The sequence below is a fragment of the Convolutriloba macropyga genome, chromosome 10, assembly GCF_964194025.1.
Source record: "Convolutriloba macropyga chromosome 10, txConMacr16.3, whole genome shotgun sequence".
NCBI lineage: Eukaryota > Metazoa > Xenacoelomorpha > Acoela > Convolutidae > Convolutriloba > Convolutriloba macropyga.
Window position 1 is genome coordinate 19,767,485 of NC_134477.1, and position 17,219 is coordinate 19,784,703.

Below are 17,219 nucleotides of genomic sequence, written 5' to 3' on the forward strand. Positions count from 1 at the left end.
TGAGAAAAAATAAAAAGTATAAAAAAAACTTAAAAAAATTGCAAACATTTTTTAAAAAAATTCCTATTTAAATCTTAAAAAACATTCCATTACATCTAGAAGCTATGCAGTAACATACTGTCAAACCCTAGAGGAGAGCCCTCGGCTCTTGAGGCTGGAGAAACCTAAAAACCGATAAAAATTTTCAAAAAAGTTTTATTAAAAAAAAATCGGTAAAATTTGTCATATTACAAAATTGAAAGCTATTCCATGACAAAAAAACGTTTCGGTAACTTAATATTAAACCCCTAAGGAGGTTTTCTGGCCCATGCTTCAGAAAAGACGTGAATAATGAAAAATCAATGTAAAAAAATTGAAAAAAATTGCTGCACGTTTTGCCAAAAAAATGCTAAAATTCGTGATGTTAAAATGTTGAAACCATTCCATTACCACTAGAAACTAGGCACTAACCTATTATAAAACCCTAGAGTAGGTTGTTTGACAACTAGGGCTGAAAGAATTCAAAAAAATGATCAAAAAAACTTTCAAAAAGCTTGAAAAAAAATGTGAAAATTAGTATAAAATTGCGTGTTATTTAGCGATCGGTTGTTCGAACGTAGCCACCCGCCCGGGGGGCTGATGGAGAGGGAGGTGGCAACAATGGGGTGGGGGCAACAGCGCGGTGGGGTGCAATAGTGGGGGAGGGTCAACAGTGGGTGTGTCTTCAACCTCTAAGAACCGCCCTTCACACCATAAGTATAGGTCTCCAAAACAGTTTGAGCTGAAAGAGAGCTGGAGAGCTGAAAGGCTCTAAGAGCACTTAATTCCCACTGGGCGCTACCTGTTACCCCGTTTTTGAGGACGAAAAGTCAAAAGCATCAGACGAAAAATCGGTCAAGCGAAAAATCGAATAAAAAAAAGACCGACAGGTCTAATATAATTGCTACAAACTTCGTTTGAGAGCAATTAATTAAATGACCCGAAGGACTTGAAGAAACTATCACAACCGAACATCAGATAATTGAACGATTAACGAATTAAAAGATGAAATAGCATTAGATAATTGGGTAAAATGGCATTGGGCAAATTGTCATGTAACCGTGCTAAAACTTCGTTTAAGAGCAATTAAAAAGGCAGAGAAAGCCAACTAAAAAGATTGCTCAACAATTCCCATTCTAAAATAAAGTAGTAGTTGTGTAGTAGTGTTTACCTCTGGATTGCAAGGAAGTGTGGCTGTTGTTGACTCTATTGTGTTGATCATTCCCAGGAGAAGTGGAGGAGGAGGCTGAGGGTGGCAGTGGTCCTCCCATTTGATTGCCCTGTCGCGATCTCCTTCTATCACTCGATTTCTCCTCTGTAAATAAAAAAATATATTCAGATTGCATGGAAACCAAGATTTATAATTTCACTCTTTTGCTATAAAAAATAGTTTCACCGAAAATTATCCTCATAAAAAAGCTTAATTCCTGTTTTGTGGCATCTCTTAAAGCTAAGTTTCTAATGCGCTTCTGTTAGCTTTAAATAAGATTCTAAGCTGCATGCTGAAAGAAAAACTCATTGTTCACTAGATTTTATCATCTGATCATCTCTTACATTTATACCCAAGTTTGGCTTCCATGCATCAAAATGTTATTTTATTTGCAATAGCTACGCAGCCGCTTATTAAGCTATAGTAAACCCCTATAAATACGCATTATTTTGTTGAAACATGCGAGCGAAATTTTCATTCGAGGTAAAAGGCAAAGAAGTTATTCGACAACAACAAAATTTTCTCCGTAAAACCGACCTTTTGATTTCATTAGCATGTGCGAATAAATGTATGCGTATGTTTGCACTGATACTGCATTGTATAGCTAGAAATAGATGGGACGAGAAATTAAAAACATAGCCAGCGATTTCGGAAAAAGCCACCGTTGACGCGCTTGATGCACATCGGGATTTAAACAGAAAGAGAAAAAAGAAGACATATTGACAGATTTTTTTTCCGTTTTTTTTTCAGTGTCAAAAAGTGTTCCAATTTGGCTTGCAGTTTCAGTTAGATTCTTAAACTATACTTAATTCGGGCTTATAAGTTGAAATCTAAGCTTAACACCAACCACTCAGCAGCTAGCAAACACTCTAATCAACTTTGATAACCTAATGCACTATGACTTAATGACCGGGCTTTATCGTTTTATCCCGTTTCCTCAGATTTTGATCTTTTGACTTCGACAGTATTTACCACACTGCGTAATTGAATGCGTGAAAAAAATAAAATCCATTCAGTTGAAACAGTGAGTGAAGTAAGTCAGAAGTCAAACATGAAAATCGTGACTTATGTAAAACGAAAAACGTGATCAAAAGGTAAAGCGAATTAAAAAAGAAGAGCGCCTAAATAATAGCCGTTGAGAGGCTGACAGCGGCTATTAATTATTTAACTATATAAATGCGTAAAAATAGCAATTCTAGTGACCATATTCTACCCGAGGTGAAGGAAACAGTTCCAAAAGTTCTCATAGCTCAGTTTTTAGAGGAACTTTAGTAGTTTCTCTGACACGCGTGATACCTTACTTTGAACTCCTTGATATGAGCGAACTAGAGGTGGGAAAGGTAGTAAAAATGCAGTTTCGAGACTGCAAAATTTGGCCCAGTAATGGGCGTTAATAATTTTGTACTAAATCTATCCGCTACTTACTGGGCAAATAAAATTTATGCCCTTTTCCACGTGCTGTTCCAACCCTCCGTGAAATGGGGGTTAGGTACTTAATGCATCCCCAACTATTTCAGGCAATTTCAGCCGATCCATATCTTATCTAGCGGCGAGACAAGTGTTATCTTTGAGGGAAAAAATAGATGATTTTTCAAAAATTGAAATCTTTTGAAAAAGATGTCGTTTATTTTTACAAATTACACTTCGTCACAAAATGTCCTCAATCATCTACACTAACACCTTGATCAATGTTTAAAATTTTTTGAGACTTTTAAGAAGCATCATTTTAATACTAAGGTGGAAACTTTTCCCCTCAATTTCTTAACAAATAACAAAAAATGTTCCTGTTTTTAGGAACAGAAGTTTCTCTTAAATTGCTTAAATTGGCTATATCAAAAAATATTACAAACATAGCTGGCAGATTGCCAGAAAATAGCCGCAATAGATTCGTAGATCGGCAGTCTAAGAAAAACAGTAAAAGACAGACCAAAAAAATTCGTCTTTTCATTGAAGGCTGATCTGTTATATTTTGATTTAAAATCTTAATAACTTATTGCTGCCTCTATTAGCCCATCTCTAATAACCTTCATTTAGAGTGACACACACACCCATTTGACCTTATCTCTTTGAATTAAAGTAAATAAAAGTCAATTTCAAAGTGAGGAAGTCATTTTTGAGAGTGAGGTAAGTCAAGTGTGACCAAAATTTAATCACGCGCATGAACAAAAAAACCTCGCTCCACTAAGAGCGAAAAATGACTTCACACATGCAATTCAGTTGAAATTGCATGAACAAATGAACGAAAAGTGGCTGTGATGTCATATGGTCGTAACAAAAATCATGACGACGAAATAAAAAAAACATAGCAGGACAAGTCCTGACGTACAATTCAAAGAATTTTTATTGACTAAACAGAAAACTAGACCGAGAACGAATTATGAATGGACTGGGAAAACCAGTTAGAAAAAAAATCCATCCAAAAAATCGAAAAAACTGTAAAAATCGAAGTGAAATTCCCGCATGTGAACAAAAAACCACTAGCGAGAAAGCGAATTTTTGTTCAAACACCGTTTTCTCACTCTACTTTAAATTTAGAGCGAAAAAATTTCACGCCGCAAAACCACTCGCTTTTTCACTCCACTTCCTGTTTCGGCGTGACCAAAATCACAACTCCAATTTGACTTCAAAAATCATGAAAATGTGTAAACAGATCTTAAAAAAAAGACAGCGCCCCAATACAATTCAAATTCTTTGAATTGTAAAAAACCAAGAGAAGGCCAATAATAGCCGCAGCTATCGCTGTGCGGCTATTAAAAACAACAAAAACTAAAGTTTCTAATGGATACAAAAAAACCAGATGTTAGTCAGATTTTAACCACAAAGCCATATCTGTTTAAATATCCCCTCGCTGACAATAGCCCTTATTTTAGTAACACTTAATTTGGCAATGAGAGCAATTCAGTTCACGCAAAACTCAAGATGTCTAAGTGTCGAAAAGTTACTCGAGCAAGAAAATTTTCTGGAGCAAAAACTCAAAAACTGCTCAGCGAAAACACGTTTACAATAATTGTTTTATTTTAGACTTCGTTCGAGAGCTCAAAAATATTAGGGTTTGGCTGCCTGAAAATCTGAACAGAAGAACCACTAAGCTTAAAAGTCCTCAGAATGCAAAATTTTAGTGTAATAGGACCAAAACCTCAGCAAAAATTGGTAGCTAAGCATCCACAATACATAGATTTCATGTACTCAAATCTTCATAAGTTGATTGTCTCACATGACGGGTGGGAGCGTAATCAGCAAAGGCTAATTACCCATCACGCCTTGTTGTTCCGACCCTACTTAGGGGGAGGGGGAGAAAATATATGTCCCGCTGGTTTTTCCTGTTCTAACAATTTTAGCCGATCGATATATTTGACGTACAAAGACATGAGGGGTTATCACTTTCCATTTTCATCCTTAACGAGAGCTGGAGGTATACAATTTTGTGAAAGTTAGGCTAATTTCCGTTCTTCTTGTTCAGTTGTTCCGTAAATTTTGCTTAAATAAGTTACAGGTAACAGCACTAGCAGTATTAGACTTATCTTTAGAGATATGCCTCCTTTGTTTTTGATATATTTCTCTGTATTTGATAAACTTTAATTTTCTGCTTAGCTCCTAAAGATTCCATTCTGTTTTGCCCAACCCCTATTAAGCCCCCAATTACAATCTTTGTTTCCATTTAGCATAATACTATAAAAAAAATAGCAAGCACGCCTTGGAGGGTGTAAAAACTACATGTCCACTAAGTTGGGGAGCAGAAAAAATGGATCAACTTTTCAGTCTTGCCCTTAGCTGTCGCTCTCTTCAAAATCCTTTCACAAGTTTTAGTAATGACCAGTAGTGTTTTCATCTCTTCCATGAAAGAACCACAAACTTCTCATTTTAATTTTCCAATTGATAGCATTTGGCTCTCAAGACTACGACTATGTAGCCTAGAATAAAACTGGTGACTTTACAGGATCTTGACCCGAATTCTTGTTCTTCTCGGTGTCTTATCGCTACGTCTCAATAATGACAGGTCTTACAGGCATTACAAAGAGACATAACTAAACCTGTAACGATTGCAGATGATATCTCCGGGTTTTTCGTCTTCTCGACTGTGTATTCAAATACAATTTCAGATGATTTTTAAGTTTTTTCTGTTATTGTAATTTTCTGGATCTCCTATCACAAAATTGAAATTGTCTCGCGTCTTCATTAAAATTCAATCATATCAGTGATATCTATTTATGACTTTTAATTTTGAAAATTTTTGCACAGTTTATTTTCATTAAAATGTGCCACTTTTGTAATTTAAATCTAAGGTCCCCCCAATGATACTCATTATGAACATGTATGAAAATCCTCTCGTGATGCGTAATTGAAACCATTTGCGTTCTTTTGATAATTAGTAACATGAACAATTTGTCACTTAGTTTAAAAAAGTTAAGTTATTCTTGAGAACCGCCCATGTTTACTGTTCTAATTCTTTCGTTAGTCTCAGAAATGAAATGTCTCATCGAATTTCGATTTTGATATAAACAACCCATTTAATATCCAAAAGGCAGTAGTATGAAAGCTTACGGAGCATCGTGTTTTATATGCTTTTTGGACTATCAAATACTGCTTTTCTAATGAGGCTCAAAGTACTCCTTTTACTTTACCAGACTTTGAATTGCGCCTCAGGACTTGTCCTGCTATTTGTTTATTATTTGCTCCGACCAACGGATATCGCGTCAAGTAATTAAAGAGGTGAGTTTTTGGTGAGTTCTACTCAACAGCGGATATTTTACGATTGAAAAACTTAAAAAATGTGTTTCTTCATAAAAGCTAATCTTGTGAGAAAATGCAAACCAGAAATTTTGATCAGTTGAATTGTTGTCCTTTTTAGTTCAATCAAAAATAAAGTCAATTTTAGTATTACATCACTGATATACATGACTGTCATTCCTTTGAAATGCAACAACTTTGACATTACAAAGCATGATCTACTCATTAATAATTTGAAATATCCCTATATTTGCCTATTCGGTACACAATTAGGCCAAAATTGGGAGAAGCGAAGTCAGCCTTCTTGTTTCGGTATAGTGTAGTGCAGGATATCAACTAGAGAGCCAACCATTTGAGGTCACTCGGGAATTTTCTAACGTATAATAATATTGAAAGTAGAAGACCAGTCAATTTGCAAACAGGTAGAAAATTTTGCGAAACTTACGCTAATTTCCGTTCTTGTTGTTAAGTTTTTCCGTAAATTTTACTTAAAGAGGTTAAAAGTAACAGCACTAGCAGTATTAGACTTATCTTTAGAAATATGCCTCCTTTGTTTTTGATCTATTTCTCTGTATTTGATAAACTTTCATTTTCTGCTTAACTCCTAAAGAAACCATTCTGTTTTGCCCCCCACGTTATGCCCCAATTACAAACGTTGTTTCCATTTAGCACAATACTATGTAAAAAATAGCACGTAGGCCTGGGAGGGTGTAAAACCTACATGCCCACTAAATTGGGAAGCAGAAAAAGTATAGATCCAATTTTTCAGTCTTGCCCTTAGCGGTCGCTGTCTTCAAAATCCTTTCACAAGTTTTACTAATGACCAGTACTTTTTGTCTCTTGCATGAGAGAACCCCAAACTTTTAATTTTATTTTTCCAGTTGATAGCATTTGGCTCAGAAAACTACAACTATGAAGCCTAATACAAAATTGGTGACTTCACGGATCTTGCACTGCAATCTTGTTCTTCTCGTTGTCTTATCGCTAAGTCTGAATAATGACAGGTCTGACAGGCATTACAAAGACACATAACAAAACCTGTAACAATTGCAGATGATATCTCCGGGTTTTTCGTCATCTTGACTGTGTATTCAAATACAATTTCAGATGATTTTTAAGTTTTTTCTGTTATTGTAATTTTCTGGATCTCCTATCACAAAATTGAAATTGTCTCGCGTCTTCATTAAAATTCAATCATATCAGTGATATCTATTTATGTATTTTAATTTTGAAATATTTTGCACATTTTATTTTCATAACAATTTGTCACTTTGTTTAAAAAAGTTAAGTTATTCAAGAGATCCGCCCAAGTATACTGTTCTAATTCTTTCGTTAGTCTCAGAAAAGACATGTCTCATCGAATTTTAACTTTGCTATAATCAACCCATTTAATATCTAAAAGCCAGTAAAAAGAAAGCTTACGGAGCATCGTGTGATTTATATGCTTTTTTGACTATCAAATACTGCTATTCTAATGAGGCTCAAAGAACTGCTTTTAATTTAGCAGACTTTGAATTGCGCCTCAGGACATGTCCTGCTATTTCTTTTTTATTTTTTCCGACCAACTGATATTGCGGCAAGAAACTAAAGAGTGACTTTAATGGTCAGTTTTACTCAACAGCGGATTTTCTACGGTTTAAAAACTTAAAAATGTGTTTCTTCATAAAAGGATCATCTTGTGAGAAAATGCAAACCAGACGTTTTGATCAGTTGAAATGTTGTCCTTTTTAGTGCAATAAAGAATAAATTCAATTTTAGTATTAACATCACCGATATACAAGACTGTCGTTCTTTAAAAATACAACAACTTTTAAACCACAAAGCATGATCTACTCTTTAATAATTTGAAATATCCCTATATTTGCCTATTTGGTACACAATTAGGACAAAACTGGGGATAAGCGGTGTCGGCCTCCTTGCTTCAGTATAGTGTAGTGCAAGATATCAACTAGAATGCCAACCATTTCCTGCTTAGCTCCTAAAGAATTCATTCTGTTTTGCCCAACCCCTATTAAGCCCCCAACTACCATCTTTATTTCCATTTAACATAATACTATAAAAAATAGCAAGTACGCCTTAGAGGGTGTAAACACTACATGTCCACTAAGTTGGTGAGCAGAAACAATAGATCAATTTTTCAGTCTTGCCCTTAGCTGTCGCTCTCTTCAAAATCCTTTCACAAGTTTTAGTAATGACCAGTATTGTTTTTATCTCTTCCATGAAATAACAACAAACTTTTGATTTTAATTTTCCAATTGATAGCATTTGGCTCAAGACTACGACTATGTAGCTTAGTATAAAACTGGTGACTTTACGGGATCTTGACCCGAATTCTTCTTGTTCTCGGTGTCTTATCGCTAAGTCTGAATAATGACAAGTCTTACAGGCATTACAAAGAGACATAACAAAACCTGTAACGATTGCAGATGATATCTACGGGTTTTTCGTCTTCTTGACTGTGTACTCAAATACCATTTTAGATGATTTTTAGGTTTTGTCTGTTATTGTAATTTTCTGGATGTCCTATCACATAATTGAAATTGTCTCGCTTCTTCATTAAAATTCAATCATATCAGTGATATCAATTTATGTCTTTTAATTTTGAAATAATTTGCACATTTTATTTTCATAACAATTTGTCACTTTGTTTAAAAAAAAGTTAAGTTATTCATGAGATCAACCCAAGTTTACTGTTCTAATTCTTTCGTTAGTCTCAGAAATGACATATCTCATCGAATTTTAATTTTGATATAAACAACCCATTTAATATCCAAAAGGCAGTAGTATGAAAGCTTACGGAGCATCGTGTTTTATACGCTTTTTGGACTATCAAATACTGCTTTTCTAATGAGGCTCAAAGTACTCCTTTTACTTTACCAGACTTTGAATTGCGCCTCAGGACTTGTCCTGCTATTTGTTTATTATTTGCTCCGACCAACGGATATCGCGTCAAGTAATTAAAGAGGTGAGTTTTTGGTGAGTTCTACTCAACAGCGGAATTTTTACGGTTCAAAAACTGTTAAAAATGTGTTTCTTCATAAAACGATAATCTTGTGAGAAAATGCAAACCAGACATTTTGATCAGTTACATTGTTGTCCTTTTTAGTTCAATAAATAATAAAGTCAATTTTAGTATTACATCACTGATTGACATGACTGTCAATCTTTTGAAATGCAACAACTTTTAAAAAGCATGATCTACTCCTTAATAATTTGAAAAACCCCTATATTTGCCTATTCGGTACACAATTAGGCCAAAATTGGGAGAAGCGAAGTCGGCCTCCTTGTTTCAGTATAGTGTAGTGCAAGATATCAACTAGAGAGCCAACAATTTCCGGTCAATCGGAAATTTTCCAACGTATAGTAATCCTGAAATTCCATGATCAGTCAATTTGCAAACAGGTATAAAATTTTGCGAAACTTAAGCTAATTTCCGTTCTTCTTGTTCAGTTTTTCCTTAAATTTTACTTAAAGAAGTTAAAAGTAACAGCACTAGCAGTATTAGACTTATCTTTAGAGATATGCCTCCTTTGTTTTTGATATATTTCTCTGTATTTGATAAACTTTCATTTTCTGCTTAACTCCTCAAGAAACCATACTGTTTTGCCCCCCACGTTACGGCCCAATTACACACTTTGTTTCCATTTAGCAGAATACAATGTAAAAAATAGCACGTAGGCCTGGGAGGGTGTAAAAACTACATGCCCACTAAATTGGGAAGCAGAAAGTATAGATCCAATTTTTCAGTCTTGCCCTTAGCGGTCGCTAACTTCAAAATCCTATCACAAGTATTACTAATGACCAGTATTTTTTGTCTCTTGCATGAGAGAACCCCAAACGTTTCATTTTCTTTTTCCAGTTGATAGCATTTGGCGCTAAAAACTACATCTATGAAGCCTAATACAAAATTGGTGACTTGACAGATCTTGCACTAAATTCTAGTTCTTCTCGGTGTCTTATCGCTAAGTCTGAATAATGACAGGCCTCACAGGCATTACAATGAGACATAACTAAACCTGTGACGATTGCAACTGATATCTCCGGGTTTTTCGCCTTCTTGACTGTGCATTCAAATACAATTTTAAATTAGTTTTAAAATTTGCCTGTTATTGTAGTTTTCTGGATATCCCATCACATACTCGCAATTGGCTCGCTTCTTCATTGAAATTCAATCAGTTCAGTGGTATCTATTTATGTCTTTTAGTTTTGAAAGACTTTGCACAGTTTATTTTCATTATATTGTGCCACTTTTGTAATTAAATTTTAATGTCCCCAATGGGACTCATTAGAAACATGTTTGCAAAACCCCCTAGTGAGGAGTAATTGAAACCATTTGCGTTCATTCGATAATTAGTAACTTGAACAATTTGTCATTTAGTTTAAAAAAGTTTAAGTTATTCTTGAGATCTGCCTATGTTTACGGTTCTAATTCTCTTGTTATTCTCAGAAAAGACATGTCTCATTGAAATTTAATTTTACTATAATCAACCCATTTAATATCTACAAGCCAGTAATAAGAAAGCTTACGGAGCATCGCGTGTTTTATATGCTTTTTTGACAATCAAATACTGCTCTTCTAATGAGGCTCAAAGAACTGCTTTTTTAGCAGACTTTGAATTGCGCCTCAGGACATGTCCTGCTATTTCTTTTTTATTTATTCCGACCTACTGATATTCCGGCAAGAAACTAAAGAGTGACTTTAATGGTGAGTTCTACTCAACAGCGGATATTCTACGGTTTAAAAACTTAAAAATGTGTTTCTTCATAAAAGGATCATCTTGTGAGAAAATGCAAGCCAGACGTTTTGATCAGTTGAATTGTTGTCCTTTTTAGTGCAATAAAGAATAAATTCAATTTTAGTATTAACATCACCGATATACAAGACTGTCGTTCTTCAAAAATACAACAACTTTTAAACCACAAAGCATTATCTACTCTTTAATAATTTGAAATATCCCTATATTTGCCTATTTGGTACACAATTAGGACAAAACTGGGGATAAGCGGTGTCGGTCTCCTTGCTTCAGTATAGTGTAGTGCAAGATATCAACTAGAGAGCCAACCATTTCCGGTCACTCGGAAATTTTCTAACGTATAGTAATCCTGAAATTCCAAGATCAGTCAATTTGCAAACAGGTATAAAAGTTTGCGAAACTTAAACTAATTTCCGTTCTTCTTGTTCAGTTTTTCCGTAAATTTTACTTAAAGAAGTTGAAAGTAACAGCACTAGCAGTATTAGACTTATCTTTAGAGATATGCTTCCTTTGTTTTTGATATATTTCTCTGTATTTGATAAACTTTCATTTTCTGCTTAACTCCAAGAAACCATACTGTTTTGCCCCCCACGTTACGGTCAAATTACAGACTTTGTTTCCATTTAGCAGAATACAATGTAAAAAATAGCACGTAGGCCTGGGAGGGTGTAAAAACTACATGCCCACTAAATTGGGAAGCAGAAATTATAGATCCAATTTTTCAGTCTTGCCCTTAGCGGTCGCTAACTTCAAAATCCTTTCACAAGTATTACTAATGACCAGTATTTTTGTCTCTTGCATGAGAGAACCCCAAACGTTTCATTTTCTTTTTCCAGTTGATAGCATTTGGCGCTAAAAACTACAACTATGAAGCCTAATACAAAATGGGTGACTTCACAGATCTTGCACTAAATTCTTGTTCTTCTCGGTGTCTTATCGCTAAGTCTGAATAATGACAGGCCTCACAAGCATTACAATGAGACATAACTAAACCTGTGACGATTGCAACTGATATCTCCGGGTTTTTCGCCTTCTTGACTGTGCATTCAAATACAATTTTAAATTATTTTTAAATTTTGCCTGTTATTGTAGTTTTCTGGATATCCCATCACATACTCGCAATTGGCTCGCTTCTTCATTGAAATTCAATCAGTTCAGTGGTATCTATTTATGTCTTTTAGTTTTGAAAGACTTTGCACAGTTTATTTTCATTAAATTGAGCCACTTTTGTAATTAAATTTTAATGTCCCCCAATGGGCCTCATTAGAAACATGTTTGCAAAATCCTCTAGTGAGGAGTAATTGAAACCATTTGCGTTCTTTTGATAATTAGTAACTTGAACAATTTGTCATTTTCTTTAAAAAAGTTTAAGTTATTCTTGAGATCTGCCTATGTTTACGGTTCTAATTCTCTTGTTATTCTCAGAAAAGACATGTCTCATTGAAATTTAATTTTACTATAACCAACCCATTTAATATCTACAAGCCAGTAATAAGAAAGCTTACGGAGCATCGCGTGTTTTATATGCTTTTATGACAATCAAATACTGCTCTTCTAATGAGGCTCAAAGAACTGCTTTTTTAGCAGACTTTGAATTGCGCCTCAGGACATGTCCTGCTATTTCTTTTTTATTTTTTCCGACCTACTGATATTGCGGCAAGAAACTAAAGAGTGACTTTAATGGTCAGTTTTACTCAACAGCGGATTTTCTACGGTTTAAAAACTTAAAAATGTGTTTCTTCATAAAAGGATCATCTTGTGAGAAAATGCAAACCAGACGTTTTGATCAGTTGAAATGTTGTCCTTTTTAGTGCAATAAAGAATAAATTCAATTTTAGTATTAACATCACCGATATACAAGACTGTCGTTCTTTAAAAATACAACAACTTTTAAACCACAAAGCATGATCTACTCTTTAATAAATTGAAATATCCCTATATTTGCCTATTTGGTACACAATTAGGACAAAACTGGGGATAAGCGGTGTCGGCCTCCTTGCTTCAGTATAGTGTAGTGCAAGATATCAACTAGAATGCCAACCATTTCCTCCTTAGCTCCTAAAGAATTCATTCTGTTTTGCCCAACCCCTATTAAGCCCCCAACTACAATCTTTGTTTCCACTTAGCAGAATACAATATAAAAAATAGCACGTAGGCCTTGGAGGGTGAAAAACCTACGTGACCACTAAGTTGGGGAGCAGAAACAGAATAGATCCAATTTTTCAGTCTTGCCCTTAGCGGTCGCTGTCTTCATAATCCTTTCACAAGTTTTACTAATGACCAGTATTTTTTGTCTCTTGCATGAGAGAACCCCAAACCTTTAATTTTATTTTTCCAGTTGATAGCATTTGGCTCAAAAAACTACAACTATGAAGCCTAATACAAAATTGATGGCTTCACAGATCTTGCACTGCATTCTTGTTCTTCTCGGTGTCTTATCGCTAAGTCTGAATAATGACAGGCCTCACAGGCATTACAATGAGACATAACTAAACCTGTGACGATTGCAATTGATATCTCCGGGTTTTTCGTCTTCTTGACTGTGCATTCAAATACAATTTTGAATTATTTTTAAAATTTGCCTGTCATTGTAGACTTCTGGGTATCCCATCACACACTCGCAATTGGCTCGCTTCTTCATTGAAATTCAATCAGTTCAGTGGTATCTATTTATGTCTTTTAGTTTTGAAAGATTTTGCACAGTTTATTTTCATTACATTGTGCCACTTTTGTAATTAAATTTTAATGTCCCCAATGAGACTCATTAGAAACATTTTACAAACATTAGAAACATTTGTCATTTTGTTTAAAAAAGTTTAAGATATTCTTGAGATCTGCCTATTTTTACGGTTCTAATTCTCTTGTTAGTCTCAGAAAAGACATCTCTCATTGAATTTTAATTTTACTATAATCAACCCATTTAAAATCTACCAGCCAGTAATAAGAAAGCTTACGGAGCATCGTGCGTTTTATATGCTCTTTTGAGAATCAAATACTGCTCTTCTAATGAGGCTCAAAGAACTGCTTTTACTTCAGCAGACTTTGAATTGCGCCTCAGGACATGTCTTGATATCTCTTTTTTATTTCTTCCGACTCCCTGATATTGCGGCAAGAAAGTAAAGAGTGACTTTAATGGCGAGTTCCACTCAACAGCGGATTTTCTACGGTTTAAAAACTGTTAAAAAATTGTTTCTTTATAAAAGGATCATCTTGTGAGAAAATGCAAACCAGACGTTTTGATCAGTTGAATTGTTGTCCCTTTTAGTGCAATAAAGAATAAGTCAATTTTACTATTAACATCACCGATATACAAGACTCGTTCTTTAAAAATACAACAACTTTTAAACCACAAAGCATGATCTACTCTTTAATAATTTGAAATAACCCTATATTTGCCTATTTGGTACACAATTATGCCAAAAATGGGGATAAGCGGTGTCGGTCTCCTTGCTTCAGTAAAGTGTAGTGCAAGATATCAACTAGAGAGCCAACCATTTCCGGTCACTCGGAAATTTTCTAACGTATAGTAATCCTGAAATTCCAAGATCAGTCAATTTGCAAACAGGTATAAAATTTTGCGCAACTTGAGCTAATTTCCGTTCTTCTTGTTCAGTTTTTCCGTAAATTTTACTTAAAGAAGTTAAAAGTAACAGCACTAGCAGTATTAGACTTATCTATAGAGATATGCCTCCTTTGTTTTTGATATATTTCTCTGTATTTGATAAACTTTCATTTTCTGCTTAACTCCTCAATAAACCATACTGTTTTGCCCCCCAAGTTACGCCACAATTACAAACTTTGTTTCCTTTTAGCAGAATACAATGTAAAAAATAGCACGTAGGCCTGGGAGGGTACAAAACCTACATGCCCAACAAATTGGGAAGCAGAAAAAGTATAGATCCAATTTTTCAGTCTTGCCCTTAGCGGTCGCTAACTTCAAAATTCTTTCACAAGTATTACTAATGACCAGTATTTTTGTCTCTTGCATGAGAGAACCCAAACTTTTCATTTTCTTTTTGCAGTTAACAGCATTTGGCTCCAAAAACTACAACTATGAAGCCTAATACAAAATTGGTGACTTCACAGATCTTGCACTAAATTCTTGTTCTTCTCGGTATCTTATCGCTAAGTCTGAATAATGACAGGCCTCACAGGCATTACAATGCGACATAACTAAACCTGTGACGATTGCAACTGATATCTCCGGGTTTTTCGCCTTCTTGACTGTGCATTCAAATACAATTTTAAATTATTTTTAAATTTTGCCAGTTATTGTAGTTTTCTGGATATCCCATCACATACTTGCACTTGGCTCGCTTCTCCATTAAAATTCAATCATTTCAGTGGTATCTATTTATGTCTTTTAGTTTTGAAAGATTTTGCACAGTTTATTTTCATTAAATTGTGCCACTTTTGTAATTAAACTTTAATGTCCCCCAATGAGACTCATCAGGATCATGTTTGCAAAACCCTCTCGTGAGGCGTAATTGAAACCATTTGCATTCTTTCGATAATTAGTAACTTGAACAATTTGTCATTTTGTTTAAAAAAGTTTAAGATATTCTTGAGATCTGCCTATTTTTACGGCTCTAATTCTCTTGTTAGTCTCAGAAAAGACATCTCTCATTGAATTTTAATTTTACTATAATCAACCCATTTAAAATCTACAAGCCAGTAATAAGAAAGCTTACGGAGCATCGTGTGTTTTATTTGCTCTTTTGACAATCAAATACTGCTCTTCTAATGAGGCTCAAAGAACTGCTTTTACTTCAGCAGACTTTGAATTGCGCCTCAGGACATGTCCTGATATAATAATAATAATTGTGGTTTCTGCGTAATCGCAGTGGAACAGCATTAGGCCTACAGTAGCCTGTTTTCAGCTGCCCTTTTTCTTATATCTCTTTTTTATTTTTTCCGACCCACTGATATTGCGGCAATAAACTAAAGAGTGACTTTAATGGTGAGTTCTACTCAACAGCGCATTTTCTACGGTTTAAAAACTGTTAAAAATGTGTTTCTTTATAAAAAGATCATCTTGTGAGAAAATGCAAACCAGACGTTTTGATCAGTTGAATTGTTGTCCCTTTTAGTGCAATAAAGAATAAAGTCAATTTTAGTATTAACATCACCGATATACAAGACTGTCGTTCTTTAAAAAAACAACAACTTTTAAACCACAAAGCATGATCTACTCTTTAATAATTTGAAAAAACCCTATATTTGCCTATTTGGTACACAATTAGGCCAAAATTGGGAGAAGCGAAGTCAGCCTTCTTGCTTCAGTATAGTGTAGTGCAAGATATCAACTAGAGAGCCAACCATTTCCGGTCACTCGGAAATTTTCTAACGTATAGTAATCCTGAAATTCCAAGATCAGTCAATTTGCAAACAGGTATAAAATTTTGCGAAACTTAAGCTAATTTCCCTTCTTCTTGTTCAGTTTTTCTGTAAATTTTACTGAAAGAAGTTAAAAGTAACAGCACTAGCAGTATTAGACTTATCTTTAGAGATATGCCTCCTTTGTTTTTGATATATTTCTCTGTATTTGATAAACTTTCATTTTCTGCTTAACTCCTCAAGAAACCATACTGTTTTGCCCCCCACGTTACGCCACAATTACAAACTTTGTTTCCATTTAGCAGAATACAATGCAAAAAATAGCGCGTAGGCCTGGGAGGGTGCAAAACTTACATGCCCAATAAATTGGGAAGCAGAAGAAGTATAGATCTAATTTTTCAGTCTTGCCCTTAGCGGTCGCTAACTTCAAAATTCTTTCACAAGTATTACTAATGACCAGTATTTTTGTCTCTTGCATGAGAGAACCCAAACCTTTCATTTTCTTTTTGCAGTTGATAGCATTTGGCTCTAAAAACTACAACTACAAAGCCTAATACAAAATTGGTGACTTCACAGATCTTGCACTAAATTCTTGTTCTTCTCGGTGTCTTATCGCTAAGTCTGAATAATGACAGGCCTCACAGGCATTACAATGCGACATAACTAAACCTGGGACGATTGCAACTGATATCTCCGGGTTTTTCGCCTTCTTGACTGTGCATTCAAATACAATTTTAAATTATTTTTAAATTTTGCCAGTTATTGTAGTTTTCTGGATATCCCATCGCATACTTGCACTTGGCTCGCTTCTTCATTAAAATTCAATCATTTCAGTGGTATCTATTAATGTCTTTTAGTTTTGAAAGATTTTGCACAGTTTATTTTCATTAAATTGTGCCACTTTTGTAATTAAACTTTAATGTCCCCCAATGAGACTCATTAGGATCATGTTTGCAAAACCCTCTCGTGAGGCGTAATTGAAACCATTTGCATTCTTTCGATAATTAGTAACTTGAACAATTTGTCATTTTGTTTAAAAAAGTTTAAGATATTCTTGAGATCTGCCTATTTTTACGGTTCTAATTCTCTTGTTAGTCTCAGAAAAGACATCTCTCATTGAATTTTAATTTTACTATAATCAACCCATTTAAAATCTACAAGCCAGTAATAAG

The 17,219-nt window shown here is 34.6% G+C and overlaps 2 protein-coding genes across 4 annotated transcripts in view; one reads left to right on the forward strand and one right to left on the reverse strand.

The window, feature by feature from the left end:
- The window catches only part of LOC142347951 (von Willebrand factor A domain-containing protein 3A-like), a 708,547-nt gene that overhangs the window by 413,427 nt on the left and 277,901 nt on the right, over positions 1-17,219 (forward strand). The window lies entirely within an intron of this gene.
- Positions 1-17,219, reverse strand: part of LOC142348809 (protein kinase C-like) — a 158,771-nt gene that overhangs the window by 100,102 nt on the left and 41,450 nt on the right. For all 3 annotated transcript variants that reach the window (XM_075400329.1, XM_075400328.1, XM_075400330.1), the window contains one exon: positions 1,190-1,333. In XM_075400329.1, the coding sequence (XP_075256444.1) occupies positions 1,190-1,333 (144 nt within the window). The remainder of the gene's footprint in view (positions 1-1,189; positions 1,334-17,219) is intronic.